The 25,465-nt window shown below is 41.5% G+C and overlaps 1 protein-coding gene and 1 non-coding gene across 3 annotated transcripts; one reads left to right on the top strand and one right to left on the bottom strand.

Annotated features, from left to right (window-relative positions):
- Positions 1 to 10,949: 10,949 nt before the first annotated feature.
- On the bottom strand, positions 10,950 to 11,056 carry LOC124608706. The gene has a single exon (XR_006979307.1). It is a non-coding gene; the product is annotated as a U6 spliceosomal RNA (small nuclear RNA).
- A 2,370-nt stretch (positions 11,057 to 13,426) lies between these two features.
- Positions 13,427 to 21,038, top strand: LOC124606972. Of its 2 annotated transcripts, none has more exons than XM_047139114.1 (3): positions 13,427 to 13,908; positions 18,035 to 18,569; positions 20,691 to 21,038. In XM_047139114.1, coding segments are annotated over exons 1-3 (1,002 nt in total). In that variant the 5' UTR covers positions 13,427 to 13,442; the 3' UTR covers positions 20,692 to 21,038. The 2 variants fall into 2 exon arrangements, with proteins under 2 accessions (XP_046995070.1, XP_046995071.1); XM_047139115.1 differs by having other exon boundaries at positions 18,035 to 18,573.
- The last annotated feature ends 4,427 nt before the right edge of the window (positions 21,039 to 25,465 follow it).

Here is a 25,465-nt window from a genome sequence, read left to right as displayed (position 1 = left end):
ATTAACATACATAACCACAAAATTACTGTCTGTGCAGCTGAACCAATTCGGAAACGATAAATTTAGAGAACGGAATATGGTAATCTAACAATGAAGATGGTTATCTGAACAAAGACAGGCTACATGTCGAGAATGCGTATTTGGGACTTCTGTATTTACAAATGAATCTCTGCACCAAAATGGAAGAAGAATCAGTCACATGAAACTTCTTTGATGTCCAGATGTCTCAAAATGTGAAGAATACTGTCTTCAAAGGTGCTCTTTTCCTTTTTATTTATTTATTTATTTATTGTTCCGTGGGACCACATTAAGGAGAAGTCTCCATGGTCATGGAACGAGTCCATACATGAAATTATAACACGATTGTAGAAACAGATAAACTGAAATATAAGAAACATATTCAGTTGTAGATTGTAGAAACAGATAAAATGAAATATAAGAAACATATTCAGCTGGCACGTCGTTAGTTTAAATAAAGAAAATCAAGAATGTAACACTGGAATTTGCTTAATTTTTTAGCTCTTCCAGGAGCTCCTCGACAGAATAGAAGGAGTGAGCCATGAGGAAACTCTTCAGTTTAGACTTAAAAGCGTTTGGGCTACTGCTAAGATTTTTGAGTTCTTGTGGTAGCTTATTGAAAATGGATGCAGCAGAATACTGCACTCCTTTCTGCACAAGAGTCAAGGAAGTGCATTCCACATGCAGATTTGATTTCTGCCTAGTATTAACTGAGTGAAAGCTGCTAACTCTTGGGAATAAGCTAATATAGCTAACAACAAACGACATTAAAGAAAATATATACTGTGAGGGCAATGTCAAAATTCCCAGACTATTGAATAGGGGTCGACAAGAGGTTTTCGAACTTACACCACACATAGCTCGAACAGCCCGTTTTTGAGCCAAAAATACCCTTTTTGAATCAGAAGAATTACCCCAAAAAATAATACCATATGGCATAAGCGTATGAAAATATGCGAAGTAGACTACTTTTCGTGTTGAAATGTCACTTATTTCAGATACTGTTCTAATGGTAAATAAAGCGGCATTTAGTTTCTGAACAAGATCCTGAACATGGGCTTTCCACAACAGTTTACTATCTATCTGTACGCCTAGGAACTTGAACTGTTCCGTCTCGCTTATAACATGCCCATTCTGTCTGATTAAAATATCAGTTCTTGTTGAATTGTGAGTTAGAAAGTGTAAAAACTGAGTCTTACTCTGATTTAGCATCAAATTATTTTCCACAAGCCACGAACTTATTTCATGAACTACATTATTTGATAATGTTTCAATATAACACACAAGATCCTTCACTACCAAGCTGATGTCATCAGCAAACAGAAATATTTTTGAATCACCTGTAATACTAGAAGGCATATCATTTATATAAATAAGAAACAGCAGTGGCCCCAGCACCGATCCTTGGGGAACGCTCCATTTAACAGTGCCCCATTGGGACTGAACATCATTACCACTCTCAATATTGCGGAGAATTACCTTCTGCTTTCTGTTCTTAAAGTAAGAGGCGAACCAATTGTAAGCTACTCCCCTTACTCCATAATGTTCCAACTTCTGCAGTAATATTTTGTGGTCAACACAGTCAAAAGCCTTCGTTTAATCAAAGAAAACACCTAACGTTCGCAACCTTTTATTTAATCCGTCCAAAACCTCACAGAGAAAAGAGACTATAGCATTTTCAGTTGTTAAGCCATTTCTAAAACCAAACTGTACATTTGATAGCAAATTATGTGAATTTAAATGCTGCAGTAACCTTGTATATACAACCCTCTCGATAACTTTAGCAAACACCGATGGCATTGAAATAGGTCTATAATTATCAACATTATCCCTGTCTCCCTTTTTATAAAGTGGCTTCACTACCGAGTACTTTAATCGGTCAGGAAACCGACCACTCCTAAAGGAAAAGTTACAGATATAGCTAAGTACTGGGCTAACATACATGGAACAGTACTTCAGTATTCTGCTAGATACCCCGTCATATCCATGAGAGTTCTTGGTCTTTAGTGATTTAATTATTAACTCAATGTCCCTCTTGTCAGTATCTTGGAGGAGCATTTCAGATAACAGTCTCGGAACACTTTTTTCTAAGAGCGCTATATGATTCCCTGTTGGGACTAGGTTTCTATTTAGTTCACCTGCTATATTCAGAAAGTGATTATTAAATACTATACATATATGCGACTTATCAGTAACACGGACATTCCCACTACGCACTGATTCTATATCCTCGACCTGTCTCTGCAGACCAGCCACCTCCTTTACGACTGACCATATGGTTTTAATTTTATCCTGAGACTTAGCTATTCTATCTGCATACCACATACTTTTTGCATTATATTTATCTTTGGCTGCGAACAGTTAGTGACAATACTAATTAAGGAAGTGCTTGAGTTGTAATATCCTTAATTGACGTCTAGAAGGCAACAGAACTGCGTGGTTCTCTTGTACAGAAGTTCCCTTAAATAGCGTTGAATTAAAGTTCTCTCGAATACCGCTGGAGTACTACTGTATCTTGTTCCGAAAGCGTTACACGGAAGAATATGCATTGTGTCTCTGCGTTCATGTCATTTGGAGCAACAAGTGACGTTTACGTATATCTATCTTTCTTGCAAACAGTATGTTTTGCAAGTACTTAACTGACTCTACACACCATCACTCCATGTACGAGTAGCTACGATGTGTGCTCACAGGTAACTTAACTATTACATAAGTTACAATATAGTATAACACCCGGATTGAATTCTCATTAGCTCATTGGATATCTGATATAAGGAAAGTTTACGCGGTGTGCTCTGATTCTCGAGAGACCAGTTAAAACAGTACCTCAGTGTGCTGCAAAGGTATGCCTGGAGGATTAAACTGCCTCATCGAATATAATTCTTTAATGGACAGTGTATATCTTAATGTCTGCTGAGAGTGAAAATGATCCTTTGAAGACTATGTCCAATACGTCCAACTGTTCTTCGAGTTCTTTTGCTGCTGTCATCGGCATGCCTTAAGTTTTTATTCCTTCTCCAAATTTTCCTCTGGTTTCCTTTTCTCTTTCCTCAGTGTACAGACTTAGTAACATCGGGAATAGGCTACAATCCTGTGGAACATCTTAAATTCTCTGGTGGTAGACATTCATTGGTATTAGTTAGTTTCCTCACTAACCAGAACAAAATACATTTGTTTGTACGGAGAGAAAATGAATGCCAATTTCTTACAACTTACTACGGAACAAACTGTCTGTACCAGGAAGCGAAAGCTTACGAAGGGTGATTGAGTTGAACTGCTGCCATACCTGTTGGCCCTGCATCCTCGAAGTCCATCCGCACACAGTCAAATTGTCAATTTACTGTGTGATACACATGAGCAGTCATTCATTCATACAGTCAAATGATGGTTATATCTTTCCGTAAGTTTTGTAAGACACATGAAGGAGAAATCATCATTTGTTAACGTTATGCCTCCGTATCTGCAGTGCAACTATTCATATACTGTGGCTCATCATGTGCACTCTGATGCCGACTCATTCCAACACAACGCTTTAGGTGAGATTGGCACACCAATAAATGAAGATAAAACAAATCTTGGCACATCCCAGAATAGGTTTCAGCTACGAATATAATTTTGTGCAGTATGCGTGGCAAAATCGTAATGTTGACGATAATATAGTTCGTTGTATTTTCCCCTAGTTAACGTTTATTAAGGGGTCGAGGGGGGTATAGGTTTCCTTCGTTGTTTTATGGTTGGTGTGGGTAACACAGATCGAGCTTTTAAAGGGACTACGATCTACAACAGTAGGGAAACGATATGAAATCGTTACAAAATTACGTTTATCATAAGGAATATTTATATTAGGGGTGTCTCTCCAACTAACATGTATACAGGCTGTCTCACCTAACTCTGTCACTTCAAATATCTCTGGAACATCAGTAGATATTCAAAAACGATTTTAACTAGCATGAACGTACGGCAGAGCTTAGGAAACCAAATACTATACGAAATTTTAAAACGTAAACAAATATTGTTTTCAACACAAACTTGTGTATTCTTAATTGGACACCTCCTATTATTTCGTATGCAATCAATAGCATGATAAATCACAAAAACATCTATTGTTGTTCCAGAGATATCGTAGGTGGCAGAGTTAAGTGAGACACCCTGTATATGAGCTACAATTTTTATCTACTTTTTACTATTAATACTGTTTTCACTGTGATTCTGTCGCACTACACATGGGCTTCCCACTATTAAAAATAAGAGTCATCTGACTCCTGGTTCTAATCAATATAAAATTCACAATGTGTGGTGTCTACCTCAGAGACAAGGGCAACTGTAGCCACTTGTTCTGTCAACTACTGGATACATGGTCACTTTGGCTAACTACTAATTCCACGCCCACATGGCCTAATTATTAGATCTCTGGCCCTTGAGCTATCTCATGAAAGTACTACTCAACTACTAGTTCTTTTTAGCAATTTAAATGCACTACACTGTTGATCGAAATAGACTACACCACCATAGTATAATGGTTAACATTGCTGCACGAACTACCTAAGTTGAGTGCCCTCCCCAACACAAATTTCAATTCGTATCTTCTGCTTATTTTCTCTTACAGTGTCACTACTGCCAGGACTCTCCGACATTGGAATAACACCCCAGCGTTGAGTCCTGTACCACAGGTGATCTTATGGGTCTTATAATTACACGTCCATTAAGTCCAACGCTGAGGTGCTATTCCAATGTCGGAGAGCTCCGGCAGTAGTGACAATATGAGGGGAAATAAGCAGAAGTTACGAATTGAAGTTTGTGTTGGGGAGAGCACTCAACTTAGGTAGATCGTGCAGCAATGTTGACCATTGTCCTGTAGTGGTGTAATAGTTAGCATTGCTGCCTGCTTCGGTCATTATCGGGGATAATGAAGAGACTTAAATGTCTCAGGGAACATTTAATTACGAAATATATACGTTAAGATTAAAAAAAAAAAAGAAACTAAGACCCACTAAGGAAATATCCGGATGGGACGGAAATCGGTAGATATGATGTACATACACAGAAAAACAGAAAAATTTGGTGATGCATTCAAGAGAAAGAGCTTCACTAACAGAGCAAGTCAAAAAAGCGTTGGTCCACCTCTGGTCTTTATGCAAGCTGTTATTCAATTTGGCATTGATTCACAGTATTTTTGAATGTCCTGAGAGATATCGTTTCAGATCCTGTCCAACCGGTGCGGATGAACGTCAAAATCCCGAGCTGGTTCGCCTATAGTGCCGATAACGTTTCAACCCTTCTTAAATGGGGAGAAGTCCGGCGAACTTGCTGCTCAGGGTAGGGTTATGCAAGCACGAAGACAAACTACACCAGCTCTCGACTGATCTTGTTGAAATATAAGCCGAGGATGGCTTGCCATGAAGGGAATCAGGAAGAGGCATACATATCATTGAGGTACCACTATGCCATAAGAGTGCCGAGGATGCCAACCAAACGGGCCCTGATTTGAAAAGAAATGGAATCCCAGATCATCGCTCTGGGTCGCCAGGCCGTGTGTCGGGCGACAGGCAAGTTGGTATGCCAGCGCTGTCCAGAACGTCTACAGACACGTCTTCGGCCTGGAATCTCATTCACTGGAGTAGAATTGTCTTCAGTGATGAGCGCCGCTTGGAATTAGGCCCCAATGACCAAGGAAAACGTGTCTGGAGACTACATAGACAACAGTAGGATACCAAGTTCACTGTTGCTCTCCATGCCGGCTGAGAACCAGGAATGATGGTCTGTGGCGACATTTCTTTTTACAGGACTATCTGTGGAACCTTTGCTGGAACCCTGTCCGTAGCCAATATCCTACGCGCCGTTTTGTTGCCCTTCATAGCAAGCGATCCTGGGCTTACGATTCAGTAAGATAATGTCCACCCGCACTGCTTGCCTTCATGCTTGTCAAACCCTACCTTTGCCACCAAGGTCCTCGGATCTCTCCCCAATTGAGAAAGTCTGTAGCATTATGGGCAGGACCCTACAACGATCTAACGTGCTAATTGGACAGAATTTAGCACGATATCCCTCAGGAGGACATCCAACTAGTCTATCAGCTAATTCCAAGCACAACAGCTGCTTGCGTAAGGGCCAGAGATGGACCAACGTGTTACTAAGGTGCTCAATTAGTGAACTCTTCTTCTGGAATACATAATCCAGTTTTTCTGAAGTTGTAATCATTTGTCTGCACATGTACATCATTTCTATTGATTTCCGTCCCATTCGGATAATTCCTTCATGGTGCATATTTTCTTTTTTTATCGTAGTGTATATTCATAATTATCCTACTAAAGCATAGGTAGTCAACCTTTTTCACCTACCGCCCATTTTTGCATTTCTGTTAGGTGTAAAATTTTCTAAGCTGCCATAGCTTCCAAAATCATGGTGATTTATAAAGTATGGAAGTAAGTTTATTTAATAAAGTTTACGAAGCAAAGCTGACAGCAACTTAAAGCATGTAATAAAAATTCCTTTTATGATACACTTCCTGTCAAAATGTTATAATTCTAGGAGTGTTCAATGCATTACTAACTATACTGAAAGAACGCTTTTAATATTTTAACTAACGTGACAAGTTGTTCAATACAGTGTACGTAATCACTATCAGAAAAGAGTTATTACATAGGCTTTTATCAGTTATGTATTTTAAATTCGGTGTGAAGTAGGTATTACGTCTCGTAAGACACTTTCTAGTTTACGAACGATAAAATTCAAAATCATGCTTGCTGCAACGTTAAAGCTGAGTTTCATAACTGTAGCATGTATTAGTAGTGCTTCAACTAGTCCTATATTTTCGTCTTAGTAGAAACGTATACATAGCAGATAAATTTCTACATTGCCCCCCCCCCCCCCCCCCCACCACATTCAGTGCACTTCGATATGGAACATTAAGGTGTCAAATTCTTAAATTCGCAGAATGACCACCAGTAAAATCTTTTATTAGGAGTATTCGCCAGATATTACATCTAGACTAGCAGTATCGTTAGCGATGCCGTATTTCAACTTTTGTATTTTTCTGTTACCTATGAGCATTATATGATGGGCTAATACATAATGACTGGTGCACACGGCGAGGTTTAATCCACCCACTGGCGTTGTGGGTACGTGATGCAGTAAGGAAAGTACATATTAAAAAGTACATAAGCGAACCAGAGACAAATGGAGAACCATCTGGTGTCGATACGTGACAAAGCTGGGAAATTCACTGACATAAACTACTTCGATAAAGGACAGATTTGAGGACCTCCAGCATGCTGAAGGTGAAATAGGACTACAACAATTTTGTTGTTGAAATAAACGATTGGAATCCTGTCGTAAGTTGTGTTAAGAACTTAAACTTTGTGTTCTGCCTTATTGCAGGTCTGGTCATGGGGGAAGCCTCGTCAGAGAGGTCCACAGCATGGACGTCTAGGGAAGTGATTCCAGTGGTGGTTGCCCGTTGCCTCCCGCTGATGGTGATGAAATCATAGTGAGGACAACAGAACGCCCAGTCCCTGAGCGGAGAATATCTCCGACCCAGCCGGGAATCGAACCCGGGCCCCTTGGCGCGACAGACCGCCGCGCTGACCACTCAGCTATCGGGGCGGACTGCGTTAAGAAGAACCCTTTATTTACTGGTGGTGATCAATTTAGTGTTTTTTTTTTTTTTGGTCATCAGTCTACTGACTGATTTGATGCGGCCCGCCACGAAATCCTTTCCTGTGCTAACCTCTTCATCTCAGAGTAGCACTTGCAACCTACGTCCTCAATTATTTGCTTGACGTATTCTAATCTCTGTCTTCCTCTACAGTTTTTGCCCTCTACAGCTCCCTCTAGTACCATGGAAGTCATTCCCTCATGTCTTAGCAGATGTCCTATCATCCTGTCCTTCTCCTTATCAGTGTTTTCCACGTATTCATTTCCTCTCCGATTCTGCGTAGAACCTCCTCATTCCTTACCTTAGCAGTCCACCTAATTTTCAACATTCGTCTATAGCACCACATCTCAAATGCTTCGATTCTCTTCTGTTCTGGTTTTCCCACAGTCCATGTTTCACTACCATACAATGCTGTACTCCAGACGTACATCCTCAGAAATTTCTTCCTCAAATTAAGGCCGGTATTTGATATTAGTAGACTTCTCTTGGCCAGAAATGCCTTTTTTGCCATAGCGAGTCTGCTTTTGATGTCCTCCTTGCTCCGTCCGTCATTGGTTATTTTACTGCCTAGGTAGCAGAATTCCTTAACTTCATTGACTTCGTGACCATCAATCCTGATGTTAAGTTTCTCGCTGTTCTCATTTCTACTACTTCTCATTACCTTCGTCTTTCTCCGATTTACTCTCAAACCACACTGTGTACTCATTAGACTGTTCATTCCGTTCAGCAGATCATTTAATTCTTCTTCACTTTCACTCAGGATAGCAATGCCATCAGCGAATCGTATCATTGATATCCTTTCACCTTGTATTTTAATTCCACTCCTGAACCTTTCTTTTATTTCCATCATTGCTTCCTCGATGTACAGATTGAAGAGTAGGGGCGAAAGGTTACAGCCTTGTCTTACACCCTTCTTAATACGAGCACTTCGTTCTTGATCGTCCACTCTTATTATTCCCTCTTGGTTCTTGTACATATAGTATATGACCCGTCTCTCCCTATAGCTTACCCTACTTTTTTTCAGAATCTCGAACAGCTTGCACCATTTTATATTGTCGAACGCTTTTTCCAGGTCGACAAATCCTATGAAAGTGTCTTGATTTTTCTTTAGCCTTGCTTCCATTATTATCCGTAACGTCAGAATTGCCTCTCTCGTCCCTTTACTTTTCAAACACCCTTCTTAATACGAGCACTTCGTTCTTGATCGTCCACTCTTATTATTCCCTCTTGGTTCTTGTACATATTGTATATGACCCGTCTCTCCCTATAGCTTACCCTACTTTTTTTCAGAATCTCGAACAGCTTGCACCATTTTATATTGTCGAACGCTTTTTCCAGGTCGACAAATCCTATGAAAGTGTCTTGATTTTTCTTTAGCCTTGCTTCCATTATTATCCGTAACGTCAGAATTGCCTCTCTCGTCCCTTTACTTTTCCTAAAGCCAAACTGATCGTCACCTAGCGCATTCTCAATTTTCTTTTCCATTCTTCTGTATATTATCATTGTGAGCAGCTTCGATGCATGAGCTGTTAAGCTGATTGTGCGATAATTCTCGCACTTGTCAGCTCTTGCCGTCTTCGGAATTGTGTGGATGATGATTTTCCGAAAGTCAGATGGTATATCGCCAGTTCATGTATTCTACACACCAACGCTAATAGTCGTTTTGTTGCCACTTCCCCCAATGATTTTAGAAATTCTGATGGAATGTTATCTATCCCTTCTGCCTTATTTGACCGTAAGTCCTCCAAAGCTCCTTTAAATTCCGATTCTAATGCTTGATCCCCTATCTCTTCTAAATCGACTCCTGTTTCTTCTTCTATCACATCAGACAAATCTTCACCCTCATAGAGGCTTTCAATGTATTCTTTCCCCCAATCTGCTCTCTCCTCTGCATTTAACAGTGGAATTCCCGTTGCACTCTTAATGTTAACACCGTTGCTATTAATGTCACCTAAGGTTGTTTTGACTTTCCTGTATGCTGAGCCTGTCCTTCCGACAATCATATCTTTTTCGATGTCTTCACATTTTTTCTGCAGCCATTTCGTCTTAGCTTCCCTGCACTTCCTATTTATTTCATTCCTCAGCGACTTGTACTTCTGTATTCCTGATTTTCCCGGAACATGTTTGTACTTCCTCCTTTCATCAATCAACTGAAGTATTTCTTCTGTTACCCATTGTTTCTTCGCAGCTACCTTCTTTGTACCTATGTTTTCCTTCTCAACTTCTGTGATGGCCCTTTTTAGAGATTTCCATTCCTCTTCAACTGTACTGCCTACTGCGCTATGCCTTATTGCTGTATCTATAGCCTTAGAGAACTTCAAACATATCTCGTCATTCCTTAGTACTTCCGTATCCCACCTCTTTGCGTATTGATTCTTCCTGACTAATGTCTTGAACTTCAGCCTACTGTTCATCACTACTATATTGTGATCTGAGTCAATATCTGCTCCTGAGTACATCTTACAATCCAGTATCTGATTTCGGAATCTCTGTCTAACCCGCTATTACTAGCTGAAACTTGTTGCAGAACTCAATTAGTCTTTCTCCTCTTTCATTCATTGTCCCAAGCCCATATTCTCCTGTAACCTTTTCTTCTACTCCTTCCCCTACAACTGCATTCCAGTAGCCCATGACTATTAGTTTTTCGTCCCCCTTTATATACTGCATTACCCTTTCAATATCCTCATACACTTTATCTGTTCATCTTCAGCTTGCGACGTCGGCATGTATACCTGAACTATCGTTGTCGGTGTTGGTCTGCTGTCGATTCTGATTAGAACAACCCGGTCACCGAAATGTTCACAGTAACACACCCTCTGCCCTGCCTTCCTATTCATAACGAATCCTACACCTGTTATACCATTTCCTGCTGCTGTTGATATTATCCGATACTCATCTGACCAGAAATCCTCGTCTTCCTTCCACTTCACTGACCCCTACTATATCTAGATTGAGCCTTTGCATTTCCCTTTTCAGATTTTCTAGTTTCCCTACCACGTTCAAGCTTCTGACATTCCACCCCCCGACTCGTAGATTATTCGTTGATTATTCAATCTTTTTCTCATGGTAACCTCCCCCTTGGCAGTCCCCTCCAGGAGATCCGAATGGGGGACTATTCCGGAATCTTCTGCCAACGGATCATCATGACACTTCTTATGCCGGCAGTCTTCGGCCGCCAATGCTGATTATTAATCAAAATTTAGACAGTGGCGGCGATCGAACCCAGGACCGTAGACGTTTTGATTATGAATCAAAGACGCTACCCCTTTTTTGTTTTTGTTTTTTTGAACGCTTCACGATTTTGCGTGTCATCCTTGCGCAGGGGCCATGCTAATCTTCTCTGTATCGTTCCAATTTTAGTATATGTACCGCCGAAGCGAGTACGGCCCTAGACCAATTTCGTACATTGCGTCAAATCTCAGACCATCCGTCTTTGGTAGCTGAAATAAACTACCCATGTTTGAAACAACCACAACAGACAGTCGAAGAGGCCATGCAGATAATATAAACTAAAATTCCTGCATCTCGAAAACGCTGAATCTGGTCAGCTGTCAGCGTGATAGTGTCGAGAGCATCTACGGAAAGTTGTTGAAGGACGGTAAAACCTCAAGTAGGTGACAAGGTGTAGGATGCCCACGTCTTATCGCAGAACTTGGAGGTGGAGGCATTCCCGCTTCATAAAGCAGGATACGCGGTGATCTGTAATTGATGTGACGAGTAAAATAGTGTAGGCACTAGTGTTTAGGCGACAACTATTGGCGCAACGTATGATAATAACGTGTTTCTATATTTACCCAACGATATCTTCATTTACGATTGCAGTGGGCACGAGATCAGTGAGACTGGACAGTGGATCAATTGAAACGAGTCGGTAGGCTGGACGAACGACGTTTTTTAAAAAACCCTGACGATCGAAATGTCTGGATACGCCTTCATCCAAGCGAGCAGCTGTTCGATACACGCACATCTGCGATGTTCACCAGGGGTTCCACGGAATCCGTGGTAGTAATCGAAAGCACCCTGACAGCTGTGGATTATGTGATCTGCATCCCTCATCGCTTAATGTCTTCCATGGGGACGATAGTATCTTCCTGCAGAATGCTAGTATCATAAGGTCAGAATTGTGCTTCAGCTCTTTGAGGAGCGCGATGCTGCAGACGCGGTGGTTTTTATATATATATTCCACGTGGGAAAAATATATCTAAAAACAAAGATGATGTGACTCACCAAACGAAAGCGCTGGCAGGTCGATAGGCACACAAACAAACACAAACATACACACAAAATTCAAGCTTTCGCAACCAACGGTTGCTTCATCAGGAAAGAGGGAAGGAGAGGGAAAGACGAAAGGATGTGGGTTTTAAGGGAGAGGGTAAGGAGTCATTCCAATCCCGGGAGCGGAAAGACTTACCTTAGGGGGAAAAAAGGACAGGTATACACTCGCACACACCCATATCCAACCGCACATACACAGACACAAGCAGACATTTGTAAAGGCAAACCTTGCTCTTTGTGTACCACAACCAAATCTTCCATTGTATATTACTTTTCTATCTGTTGTCCACTGATGTTGTCTCCTTCTTTCCCTGCATAAAAAAGCAGGAATATATTCAGATGCCAAAATTTTTGGAAAAAGGTGCTGAGGAAAGTAGAATGAGGCAGCTAGTAAAATAATTATCAGTCAGAGTGTTCTAAAACAGGAGCATAGGATCCTTTATTGTTCTCCAATAGGTGTATTCTTTTGCTGGTCACTCATATGAACTGACCTTTATGGGTTTGTGAAATTTCGATAGTTTGTGTACTGAAACTGACACAACGCGTAACTAATTTTACGCCTCCGGTCAAATTTTATGTGCACAAATTTCTTTCGTGTACTTCAGTACTATAACATGGGGTTCACAGATCCCTTCTTATGACGACGGAGACGCTTTAAAGCATATTTCTCGAAGCTACGTCACTTATAAACTACGATTTCGCTTCACAACGAATAAAACGTGCGTATTTTAAGTGTACAAGTAGTGCAAACTTGAATCACTGTACCTTGTAAATGGATAAATAGATCAAGAAATTTTTCAAGGTCTTTGGAGACTAGAGTCTTAGGAGCACATGGTAAAAATTACAGGAATTTGCTGTGCATAGCTCGGTTCTGATACTCGAAACCACGTTTTCCGAGATATCTCAGGAACCGCCCAAAAACTAAGTAGTGTCTCCAGAAGCCCCTTAAGGCTTACCGTTGACTATATGTAATTAAAAATGGAAAAAAAGAATAACCGATACCCTCTATTTGCCTAAGCTGGAGGAAGCATGTAATAATCAGAGATTTTCCCCGTACAGTAGGATAATTACAGTAAGACGATCCTTCCGTTAGGTATGCAAATGGTCCCTGGCCCGGAAGCTATGCGGAACACTTGGTCTTACCTTTCTAACAGAACCATAGGTATGAGCACCGGAAAAATCCCGTGCTTATAAGCGGCGTTTAGGAACATATTGGGAGTCGGTACAGTGTTCCTGAGAAGTGTTCTCGTGTAGCCCGTTGCAGAGGCTCTGCCCGCCGGCTGCGACTGCGCCGGCGCGACGCCCACAGCGGGCGGCGCCCGACGACGCCGGAGTGGCGCTGCGCCGCCTGCTGCCAAAAGGATGCGACGGACGTGCGGCGCGTGACGGCGCGTGCGTTCCCGTGACCCTGATGGCGGCGGTGCCAGCGCGATAAAAGCGGCGCGCCAGGAGGTGTGGCATTCAGTGCCGCCTTCCCAGTGCCGAGTGCTGCGCCATGGCCCGTCCGTCGCCGACCACCGGCGCCCCCAGCGCGCTGCTGCTGCTGCTGCTGTCTCTGCTGCTCGCCTCCTCCTCCTCCTCCTCCTCCTCCACCGCCACGCCGGAAGACCTGCTGAGCTCCGTCGTGGACGAGTGCCTGGGCGCGCGTGGCCTGCCCATGTCCTGCCTGCGCCTCAAGGTGCTCGACTACCTGGACGCCACCACCGGCTCCGGTCCCGCGGCCGCCACCGGCCGCTCCGCCTCCGACATCGACGCCGACGCCGAGCACCTGGACGCCATGATCCTCAGCCGCGCCCAGAGGTTCCTAGAGACGCACCAGTTCAAGCTGCAGCTGCCGGAGTTCGCTTTCGGGCGCGCCGAACTCATCTTCAGGCCCTCCAAGGGACTCGCGGATTTCGACGTCAAGTTCCCCACCGAGAGGTCGGAGTCGGAGAATGAAACTGAGAGGTCGCTATCCGAAGGTATGTAGTGTTGCATTTACGTGGAATTAGTCTGGAGTTTGTTCGCTAACTATCAAATACAGACAACACTCGCAGTAGACACTGCGACTGTTGCAATTAATGTGCAGATAAACAGCTCACATGTCGCGAGCCGTTCGATTTATTTGGCTAATTTCTTTCATCATCCACGACGTTTTTGTGACGATTCTGCTGGGCAGCGCTCGATGACGCACGCGTCTGACAGTTAAAGGTAGTCAAATAAATCAGTCTGCGAAATATGAGGTTTATCTGTACGTTAAACTATCATTACACGTATGAAGCTCATGGCTAGATATGCCAAGCTGCGGTGATTTAGATCATGCATTCTTCTCAAAACAAATATGAACAAACATTCACTTACATGCGCGGCACCAAATAAAACGAAAACAAATATTCTATTCTAATTAATATGATGACATCATAAAATTGAAATCACCAACTTTCTCCTTCGAATCCGAAAATATTTCGTTGGTTCTCACCTACATATGCAGAAATTAGCAATAGAGAAGATTTAAATGTGTGTTTTGTGAGTGTGTAGTGTTATTCGGGATTGGAGCAGTAGGGAAATAGCTTGAATGTGGTTAAGAACCCTGTAACCGACACTCAGTTATGAAATGCAGAGGAATAACCTAGAAGTAGATGAAGATACAAGACATCTAGAAACGGACTATCAACTGCACGCATGCAGATCAGTCACTGCATAGCCCAAAATTTTTGATGACTGATAAGAGTGCTGTGACAGGGACTTCCCGCTGAGTAAGAGCTATGGCTGACTTCGAAATGACTGGTGGATGAATTACGTGCAGTAATTAGTAGGAAAACAATTTCACACTCACAAGAAATTTAGCTACATTTACACCGAAAACCTAGTTCAGTAGCGTTCCACACGTCAGAAGATAACACTTGAATAATGTGGTCTAAAACGCACCTACCCTTTGCTGTGTCCCGCATTACGCCCTGGGTCAGAGTTAGAGAGATTCCGTCAACATATGTCGCACATGCTATTATGAACTGGATGAGGAATGTCTATCACGTTTAGAGCAGGTGTTTAGACGTCTTTGGAGATCCACTGTAAACAGTAACCCACGAAAGAGTAAGCAAAACATTAATTTACAAATAATGATAAGAAAAAATCTTGGCTATAGATCAGAGAAGGTAGCTATGAGAATTTACCAACGACCCAGCAATAAACCATCAGTTTTTTCCTAGGATGCAGGTATCACAAAACCCGAACGCCCTCTCTTGACGAGGTACGAATTGTTTAAAGGTCTCACAATCAGAATAAAAGTTCTCAGTCGTTTGTTAAATGTGAGAACTAATGCGGAAAATTAATATAACAGGAGTAAATTGCGAAGCCAGCTGCGATATTAATAAACGGAACTAAACTAGATGTCCTGTTTCCAATTCAAAAGAATTGTAAATGAATTACTCTCAAGCACGTGAGAAACATTTTCCAATATCCTCTGTAAAAAGATAAGAAGTTGAGCTAGCGAGAAAATATTTACAGAATCATATGCGATTTTCTCTCGTTTCCTGGAGGACAGTACTACCCTTTACTCGTAAATATAGCGTACCCTTCGAAATGTAATATCTAGAGTATCTATTCCGCAACTGTGTTGCACAGAACCTTGGTAGTTGACCACAGAGTATAAATGGTCTATCAGGAGCTTGCACTAAAGATATTTTGAATGGCACAAAATTAATGGAAGTCATTTTGTGAAGTTATTACCAACTTTCAGGGATGATGAACAAAGGTAAATGTATCAGTTTGATGTAGGGCACCTTGGTTTAGAAACGACCGAGTCGTAAGCTGAAGGTGAAAGTCATTCTGTTATCTCTGACAGTGAACCTCTTTATTGCAAGCTCTTTGCTTTCCGTATTTTGAGGCGAGGTACTGTGGACCAAAACAAGAAATAATTGCCTAGTAAAAATGAGTACCAGAATGGATATCTTAAGCATTAGGAGCAATTGATCAGTAGAATACATGAGTTTCACACTAGCAAAGATGAAAGGTGCTCATAATTCTTAAAGAATGTACTTTATAGCCCATGTTTCCTCGACATTTTTTACTGTTTTGTCCACCCTACGTCATCCTAAAATATGGAAAGCAAAGAGCTTGCAGTGGAACAATATTACTGTCAGAGGTATCACAACGATTTTAGACTCAGTTGTAACCGGACCAGGGACCACAAATTGATACGTTTACCCTTCTCCATCACCGCTGAAGCTATAACTCCATCACGGAATTACCCTGTACATTCGCTTACGATCTTCCACCTTTGTATTTATTTTTGTATTTATGGGATAATACCACGACATTACTCGAGAAGAACATTGCCGTTAAGGACTGTATGTATTTACAAATTGAACCTTTCGCTGCACCAGAGTGCACTTTATAATGAAACTTACAACCATGAACTAGACAGCCAACAATGATTAAATATACGAAGTGTAGCGTGAGCCTAGTCAGGAAACAGATCTAGTAAGAAAATCACCTGCAAGAAGGCACAATGAAGGACCAGGTAAAGCTCCAACTCATACATTTAATCTCACAGTTTTAGATGTTGTCTGGTTATATTTTATCATAGATTCCATGAGCAAAAACATTTCGAAACTGATGACTGAGAGACAACCTTTGTGACACAATGGAATGACTGTGTAAATGTACATTGTGTGCTTTCGGTCTCATAATTGTTGTTGTTGTGGTCTTCAGACCGAAGACTGGTTTGCTGAACCTCTCCATACTACTCTATCCTCTAAAAGACTATTCATTCCGAATAACTATACAACCTACGTGTTTCTGCACTTATATTCGTTTCTTGGTGTCCCTTTACGATTTTTACCCCATACGCTTCCCTCCAATGTTAAACTGACGATCCCTTCATGTCTCAGAACGTGTCCTATCAGTGAACCCACCTTCGACTGAGGTTGTGCCACAAATTTCTTTTCTCCCCAATTCTATTCTGTATCTTCACATTAGTTACGTGATCTAGCCATCTAATCTTCAGCATACTTTTGCAGCACCGCATTTCAAAACTCCTATTCTCTTCTTATCTAAAATGTTTATTGCTCATTCTGCACATCCATATATGGCTACACTCCAGGCAAATGCTTTCAGAAAAGACTTCCTAACAATTAACTCTCTATTGGATATTAACAAATTTCTCTTCTCCAGAAATGGTTTTCTTTCCATTGACAGTCTGCCTTTTATATCCTCTCTACTTCGGCCGTTATCGGTTATTTTGCAGCTCAGACATCAAAATTCATCTACTACTTTAAGTATTTCCCAATCTAATTCCCTGAGCATCGCCTGGCTTAATTCAACTACATTACATCGACTATAAAGTGTTGTTCAAATGGTTCAAATGGCTCTGAGCACTATGGGACTTAACATCTGAGGTCATCAGTCCCCTACACTTAGAACTACTTAAGCCTAACTAACCTAAGGACATCACACACATCCATGCCCGAGGCAGGATTCGAACCTGCGACCGTAGCAGCAGCGCGGTTCCGGACTGAAGCGCCTAGAACCGCTCGGCCACAGCGGCCTTCTATCCTTGTTGTGATTTTGTTGATTTTCATCTGATATACTCGTTTCAATACACTGCTTATTCCGTTCAACTGCTCTTCCAAGTCTTTTCTTGTCTCTAGCAGAATTACAATGTCATCGGCAAACCTCGAAGTTTTTATTTCTCCTCCCACAACTGTAATTCCTACTCGATAGTTTTTTTACTGCTTCCTCAGTGTACACATTGAATAACATGGGCGATAGGTTAAAAACCTGTCTCACTCCATTTCATGCCCCTCGAATCTTATAACTACCATCTGCTTCTGTATAAGTTGTAAGTAGCCTTCTGCTCCATTATTTTACCCAGCTACCTTCAGGATTTCAAAGTATTCCAGTCAACATTGGCAAGTCTACAAATGCTATGAGGATCAATGTTGCCTCAGGTGTTCGTACATTTTTCCGAAATCCAAACTGATGTTCTCCGAGGTCTGCTTCCACCAGTTTTCCCGTTGCTCTGATCGTAAAGGTACTAAAAGCAAATACTTGTCTGTGACTGCGTGGTGACACCCTCTTTCAGTTTATTTTTCTATTTCTTCGCAGCCCGTGGCATGCTGAAGAAGAAGTTGCTGATGCCCCTCCTGCTGCTACTGAAGCTGAAGATGAAGGCGCTCACTCCGATCTTCCTTGCGATCATCGGCATCAAGTCGCTGAAGGCGTTCATCATGAGCAAACTGGCGCTGCTGCTGGTAGTGGGCTTCCTGGTGGTGCAGCTGTGCAAAAAGGCGGGCATGATGATGCCCATGCCCATGTCAATGGAACCGGCGCCCGCCCCGCCCATGCCCTACGGGCCTCCGGCCCCGGCTCCGCCACCCACCAACCAGTACGGCCCCCCCACCAACCAGTACGGCCCTCCTAGCAACGAATACGGCCCACCCAGCACGCAGTACGGCGCGCCCACGGGCTGGGACGCGTCCGCTGCCGGAGGCGGAAACGGCAACGGCAATGGCAACGGCAACGGGAACCCGTACGCGCGGGTGTGGGACCCCCAGCAGCTGGCCTATAGCGCGTACTACTCCCAGCAGCAGCCGCAGCCGCAGCAAGCCACGGCCACCACGGCGGGCACCCAGGCACAGTAGTAGGTACCGACCAGCTTCTCTGGACCCCGAATTTCGATAACATGTCTTTTATTTAGGTCTGCAGTCTTCTGTGTTCGTTGTCATCCATGACTGTGCCGCATTCCTGCTCAAATTTCTAGGATAACGTTTCGATCCACCTTCAGGTATCGTCTTCAGGATTCAGTTGGTGTCCCAGGTGGCTAAACAACCAGTGACATAACTTTTCCCCAAAAGTTTCGGGAAAACACCCATTGCAAGTCGAGGGGATGCTGCCGACTTTGTTCAGCCATTTGTGAACACTAGAAGACTCCTGAAGATGTTCCCATCAGAGGGATCGAAACGTCGAACTTTCTAGAAGTTTGAAGAGGAATACAACGTGGCCGAACTAACTGAGAAGATTTTTACCTTCACTGGAGGTGTTTCACAGCAGTGTACACTATGGAGAAACCTGATCGCAGATTAAAACTAGGCATTAAACCTCTACGTTTCTCGCGGACAATGTGCAATAACCTCCGCTATATTTTTCAAAATTTCGCAGAGGGTATACTGTCTCAACATATATTTTTCTGTTTTAATAATGAGCGTGGAACTCACATTTTCATTCCTCGCGTGAACTGTTATTGTTGACTTTGTTATTGTTGCTGTTGCGTTCTTCGACCCGAAGACTGGTATGATGTAGACTTCAAATCAGTCAGCCCAGGACTCATCATCTTTGTAACTTACATTCATCTGAACCTGCTGCCAATGTGTCCACTATGCTGTTCGAAGGGGTTTCTTGCATTTCTGTATTTTCATTTATTGTTAGACCTGCTACTGTATTAGCCGTATTTGATTATGAGCTGATAACCCAGTACTCACTTCAGAAGAAATCGGGCGTGGTAGTCTTGTGGCAAGGCACGTTCGTGGAAACCCAGAGGTCAGAGAACTGAATCGTGGTCGGACCATGGAAATTTTCTGTCCGCATTTCATTTAATCTTCAGCGCTCAGTGTTGTGAAGGATCGCCAGAAACGACATTTGGTTCGGATTCCGCGCTAAACTGTAGATCTCGTTTCCCTGGTTGAATAATTGAGGCTGATTAGCGACACGCAGGTCGTCAAAGAGACTTGCATCCGACCATTGAACTACACATACCAAATGTATGTCAGTGCACGTCGTCTTAAACATTTTTTCCCATGGCCACATTTCCGAAATTGGTAAGCGTCTTAATTCTTTCTTTTAAATGATTAACTGCTGTATAACACTACAAGCCAGACACAGCATTTAAAACATCATTTTCTTGGCTTCACTGATATTTTTCACATCTTCAAATGCTTTCCTTCCCACAGATATCCTACTTCCTATTTCTTCTGAACAGCTTCCCTTCCATCTCATAAAACTCCCCATGTAAATAAAGATTTTAATTGTTCTGTCCATATCCCTTGCAAGAATATGTTAACTGGAGCTCCCTTCTTGCTTATTCTCGTCACTTCTTTTTCCGAATTCATACACCTCACCCCTTCTTGCAGTACTCTTCAACATCTGCTGAATTTCCTCTTCTGATTTCTCCTACCTGTAGCGTTCTCTGTGGCCTTTCCTTCCAGTTCTTCTATGTATAAGATGAACAGCTTCGGATACGGTGAGCGTCTTTACCTTACTCTCCATACAATGTTCATCTCTCAAGTCTTCTGGTTCCATACGATAACTGTCACTTATGGGTTTGCGTACATCTCCTTTATTAACCTATCTTTACAGTCTATACCAACATTTTTAAAATTCTTTGATCAATAATCGTACTGCGTGCTTATCTTATCTGGAGCGTTTCCATGTTCGAACTTCAGCACAGCAAATAATTGGGTCACCTACAGTGTCAGAGTGGCAACGACATGGTAAAAGAAGTACTTTCTCAGGACTTAACGATCAACGTAGATCTCCGATACTGAAATAGTAACACTATCATCAATAATTATTAATTATAATCAATTATATTTAGGAGATTCTTTTACCGTTACGAGAAGTCATCTGTACTTTGATGAGTGGGACAGATTTTAGAAACATTGGATCTTTTACAGACAATGGATTACGAAAATTGTTCAATAAAATAAGCAGTAAGCGTTTTGTGTATGATATAAACAATTTTGTAATTAATTATTGTTTTTTCCAGATTCTTACAAGCTGAGGGAGACTGAAAAAACTCTGCTGAGTTAATGACACCGTATTTATTTATTTGTGTTTTCTTCGACATGAAAAACGAGAAGAATTATGACGTCCACCACTTTGTTTCAGACATACGTCTGAAAACAATGTTGGAAGTATAGGTAGCTGCTGATACTTCCTGCTGCTGACTGAACTCAGGCGTGACGTGAGAACTGTTCCTAGATTCTCAGGATATTAGTCCTAAGGGCGACAGTTTACTTCAGGAAGAAACACATCATGCCAAAGATTTATTTATTAATATTGTATACGTGTCTCAAATGAAACATTATTTATTAATAAAAGACATTGATTGATTGCACGTGAACGTGTCTAAGACATTACCTTCCTTTGCAACAGTACATTAGTAATAAATCCAAGACATTTATTAGGTTGAGAGCTTCAGGGGAATTTATGTTTAACAGTGTGCTTTTAGCTGAATTACAACAGTCAAAACCTATTTGCAATAAACATTGATTGATGAAACAACATCAATATCTATTTATTATGCTACAAATGTACTTAAATATCCTTGTCATGGCTTCTAACCGATCGTATATTCTAATTTTCACCTGCGCAGCGATGCATCATACCGCAATTTGATATCGTCTTTCGTATGCGGGATGATATTAGACAGAAATATTTCCATGCTAGAACATGTTCTCCATTGCCAATTTGTGGGTATTAATGGCACTTAGAAGCGATATGTTCGCCGTAGGGCTCATTAAATAATGTTAGAGGTAAGCAATAGAGGACGAGATAAAGAAATACGTTTACAGTCCGAAACATGGCTGTTAAATCGCCAGTTTCAGTGGCCTATTTTATTTTTCTGTATTTTCATTACCTTTCGAAATTTATGTTGCAGTATTACTATGAAGATGATTCTGTACACATCATTAGCAACAAACACGGACATCATTTGAGTTTTAGTCTGATACAGTTGAAAGAAGCATGCTTTGAGGCACTTCAGGAAGTGCGGGCCCATGAGAGGGCTGACCGCTCCGGAAGAACGGGGTATTTTGTTTTAAAACCTATTCTATTCGCTATTCTGCTGTCAGCTGGTCTGGTCTGGACGGCAATGAAGCGAGGAGGTTTGGTGTCGAATGCAGATTGTCGGAGGGTTTCTATTTGTTGAGTTGGTTTACTTCATTGCGGCTCTCTGTAGGCATCACCTATCTGCAAACTTATTTAATTAATCATTCATGAGATGACTGGATCCCAGGGCTGAAATGTCATTCATTCACGATGCGGAACTACTATGAATACCGCGAGTGGACTTACGTTCCAAGAGCCGTTGCTAATCCATTGTACAGTTGTGTGTTCACGAGGCTTGGTACTGAAGCCAAAGAGTGAGTCTGTCACTTTTTCCTTCAGTTTACCGTATTAAACACTTTATATTGTGATGAAAACTTTATTCAGATGATGAGTATGCACTTGAATTTGTGTCACAAGTGGTATTTCTGGACTCAGAGGACACGTTCTATATTATTTGTCTTATCAATTCAATTACATGCAGCTGTACATAAAAACTCTCACCTTATTTCGCTTTCTCTGGTCGTTTAGTTAGTTCTTAACTGCATTAACAATTAATCTTATGCAATCGTGCATAAATACTCTCACCTTATTTTGTCTTGTGTTTTATTAGTGCTGGACTGCATTAACAGGACCGATATTTTGCAACCATAGTAGAATAGCAGAATACAATACACACGGTGTCCCAGGAGGAATGGTCTGTAATCAGGGTTTTCACGGAAACGATCATTCGAAGCCAAAAATTTCAGTAAACATGGGCTCTGAAATTCATATCTTAAGAGCTATGAGCACTTATTCCTCTTCGATACTGTGAAACAAATCTCTTTTCCTGCAAGCTCTTTGGTTTCAACATTTTGCGAGGAGGTAGTATGAACCAGAATAAGAAATAATTGTGAAGTAAATATGAGTTCTAAAATGAATACCTTAAGACATATGTACTTGTTCAACAGCATAGAAGTGTTTCAAAGTAGCGAAGACGAACAAGTGCTCACAACTTTTCAGATAAGCATTTCCAGCCCATTTCCTCCTTGTTTTGGTCTATTCTACCACCTCTCAAAATATGGAAAGCAAAGAGCTTGCAGTAGAAGATACTTTTCTCACAATATCGAAGGTGGAATGCTCACAGTTTCAAAGGTCCAGAGGTATGCATTTTACGGCCAACGTTAATTAGACTTCTCTGCCTCGAAAGATCGTTCCAGTCATATCACTGAATTCTGACCATTCTTTCTGGGCTATCCCACTGTATATAATTTGACTGAAGTGAGTAATTCATTGTAGCGCTGTTGTATGATACTTCTAAATCAGATACAGCATCACATGAATATCATGTATCCTGTTCTATGCATCTAGTTACAGTATATAAGATGAGTGTGACGCTGGAACAACAAGCAGAGAAGCTATACGTAATTCTATGGAACTGTGTATGTTCAATATTTCGTACTTGACTGTTGTACCCGTAGTTGTAGGTTACATCACTAGCGCTCGGTAACCAACTATGGGTCGAGTTGCTTAAATACATTGATTATTCCTGGAATATTAGAGTCGATTTTTTTGTGATATTCAGATGCTCGATTGCACATGTGAATGTCTAAGTCACTTCCTTTCCAGCAGTACGTTTGTAAACAGTTCTTGAGATCTACTGCCTTAAGATTTCCAGTCTTCTAATTATCGATGCGTTATTGACTTGAGTGTGAACTGCTCCGATAACCTCTATTTCTCGTGCTATAGTCCGACTGCGTACATTAATTAATTATATGGCTCATAGTTTTATACGTGACAGAGTTTCCACGTATTAGGATACAGTAAGAGCCACTTATAATGGTAATCCCACTCTAAACAGAGCAGGTACATTAAAAGTTGTATAATAATTTTGTCGAGCACATGAACAGTTTTGACATGAGTTAAAAAAGTTGTTTCAACTATTTACAAGGAAAGACATTCTGCAGATGTAAATTAACCTCTATGTCCTAGTTTATGACTACAATTACATAACACAATTTTTTTATTTCTTTATCGAAAGTGGCTGCCCCACATTCCACTCACTGTCCCTTCCTCCAGCAAACAGTATCATACTAACGGGACATACGAAATGCCCTAAGCCTGCAGACTTTCGAATATTTGAAAGCTGTATGTACACTTGACATCAAAAAAAGTGGGTCACTGGCCAATACAACCAACATAACGTAGCTGTGTTGCAGGCCCTCTAAACATCAAAATTCCATGGGGTACAGTCGTTTGACTACACACAATGGATACCACAAGAGACTACTAGAGACCAAAGGTCTTTATGGCAGTCAGTCTAAGCGTCAACTAATATCGGCATACAGAACATATTAGAAAACACGTTCTTAGCGATGAGACACCCCATAACACTCATAAACTAACCTTAATTACAACAAGTGACATTCCAAAAGTTCTGAGAAAACGGATTATTTTACATATATCGTACAGTAATCCTTAGTCAAAATTAAATACTTGAGACAATATATGGAGTTACAAAGCTGTACGTCAATTGGTAAAAAGTTTTTCGCTCTCGAAAAGGTTTTCCATCCACGTGCTGAACGTCGCTCAACGGCGAGTGGCTCTGCACACTGTATATTGGACGAACCAGTAAAAAGACGCGATTAACAGCAACAAGCACTCTACAGAAATCTCAACATTAACAGCGAATCACCAGCAATATTGTTCTCGTAACACATCAGCATCTACGTGTACACAAATTTGAACTTTTAATGACATGACCAATGTCGTCGTTCTGGACCAGGATTCAAACCCAGCGCCTACAGCCATTGCTAACTAAGCTAAGTTTTGTTTGTGCCTTATTGAGACCCGATCACTAGGCATAAAGAGACGTGAAATATAGACGTTTGCAGCAGTATCGGTTATCAATTCAGATCCTGAAAATAAAAGACGAAAATGTTTTTACTGAACTGGGAATCTTGTCATAACAGTTACCTTCCAGGGGGCTACCCCCAACGAAGTTTAATATGGTGTTATTCACGAGGAACAAGGTATTCTCATGTTTAAAATTGAAATGCGATTATGTAAAGCTTGTGACAGGGATGCGTACCCAGCACTTAATCGGACTGTTAACGAAGTACATAAAATCAGAATTAAATATTTTCACCAACAGCGAGATGCTGGAGCCTTAAATGGCGATAGAACTCTTTTTGCCTGACTGGGTTTCGAACCCAGCATCTAGCGCTGTCCTTTTATAGCCAGGAAGAGACGATAAACAGCTATTGTTGGTTCACCAGTAGCGAGGTGTGCGGATGTTTAGCTAGACATCAGGCGACGAAAAGTTCTGTGCTGAATGGAATTCAAACCCCGCACACGTGGTCATGAAGACACTTTAACTATCAAATTCTTTTCCAATAATAGCTAGGAGTGGCATGTTTGTACTTTCAATGATGTGATGGAAAATACTCTGCTGGCTAGAAGTTGAATCCACAACATATCGTCATTGGTGATCACAACGAGCACAACGTCAAACCCAAATCCGTTTTCGCCAGTAGGATGGAGAGGAATGTTTGAACTTGAAAAGATGTAAGGAAACGTTTCATCTTGTAATGTTGTGATAAAAAGCTCATCATGTGGCTGTCAGTTGAAACGAACACGTTACAGCTCACAACGCTCGAAGAGACGTTGAAAATGCAACTGTTTTTCACTAGTAGTTCAGAGTGCACATGCTAGGGCTTGAAATGAAATAATGAA

The sequence above is a fragment of the Schistocerca americana genome, chromosome 3 (genome assembly GCF_021461395.2).
Source record: "Schistocerca americana isolate TAMUIC-IGC-003095 chromosome 3, iqSchAmer2.1, whole genome shotgun sequence".
NCBI lineage: Eukaryota > Metazoa > Arthropoda > Insecta > Orthoptera > Acrididae > Schistocerca > Schistocerca americana.
Note: the sequence above shows the minus strand (reverse complement) of the source record. Positions and strands in the feature narration are given on the sequence as shown.

Bases quoted from the DNA above. Each gene is read 5' to 3' on its own strand.
- LOC124606972 (XM_047139114.1), top strand. From the start codon at position 13,443: ATGGCCCGTCCGTCGCCGACCACCGGCGCCCCCAGCGCGCTGCTGCTG. The intron at 13,909-18,034 runs GTATGTAGTGTT...ATTTCTTCGCAG, and splicing joins TGAGAGGTCGCTATCCGAAG to CCCGTGGCATGCTGAAGAAG.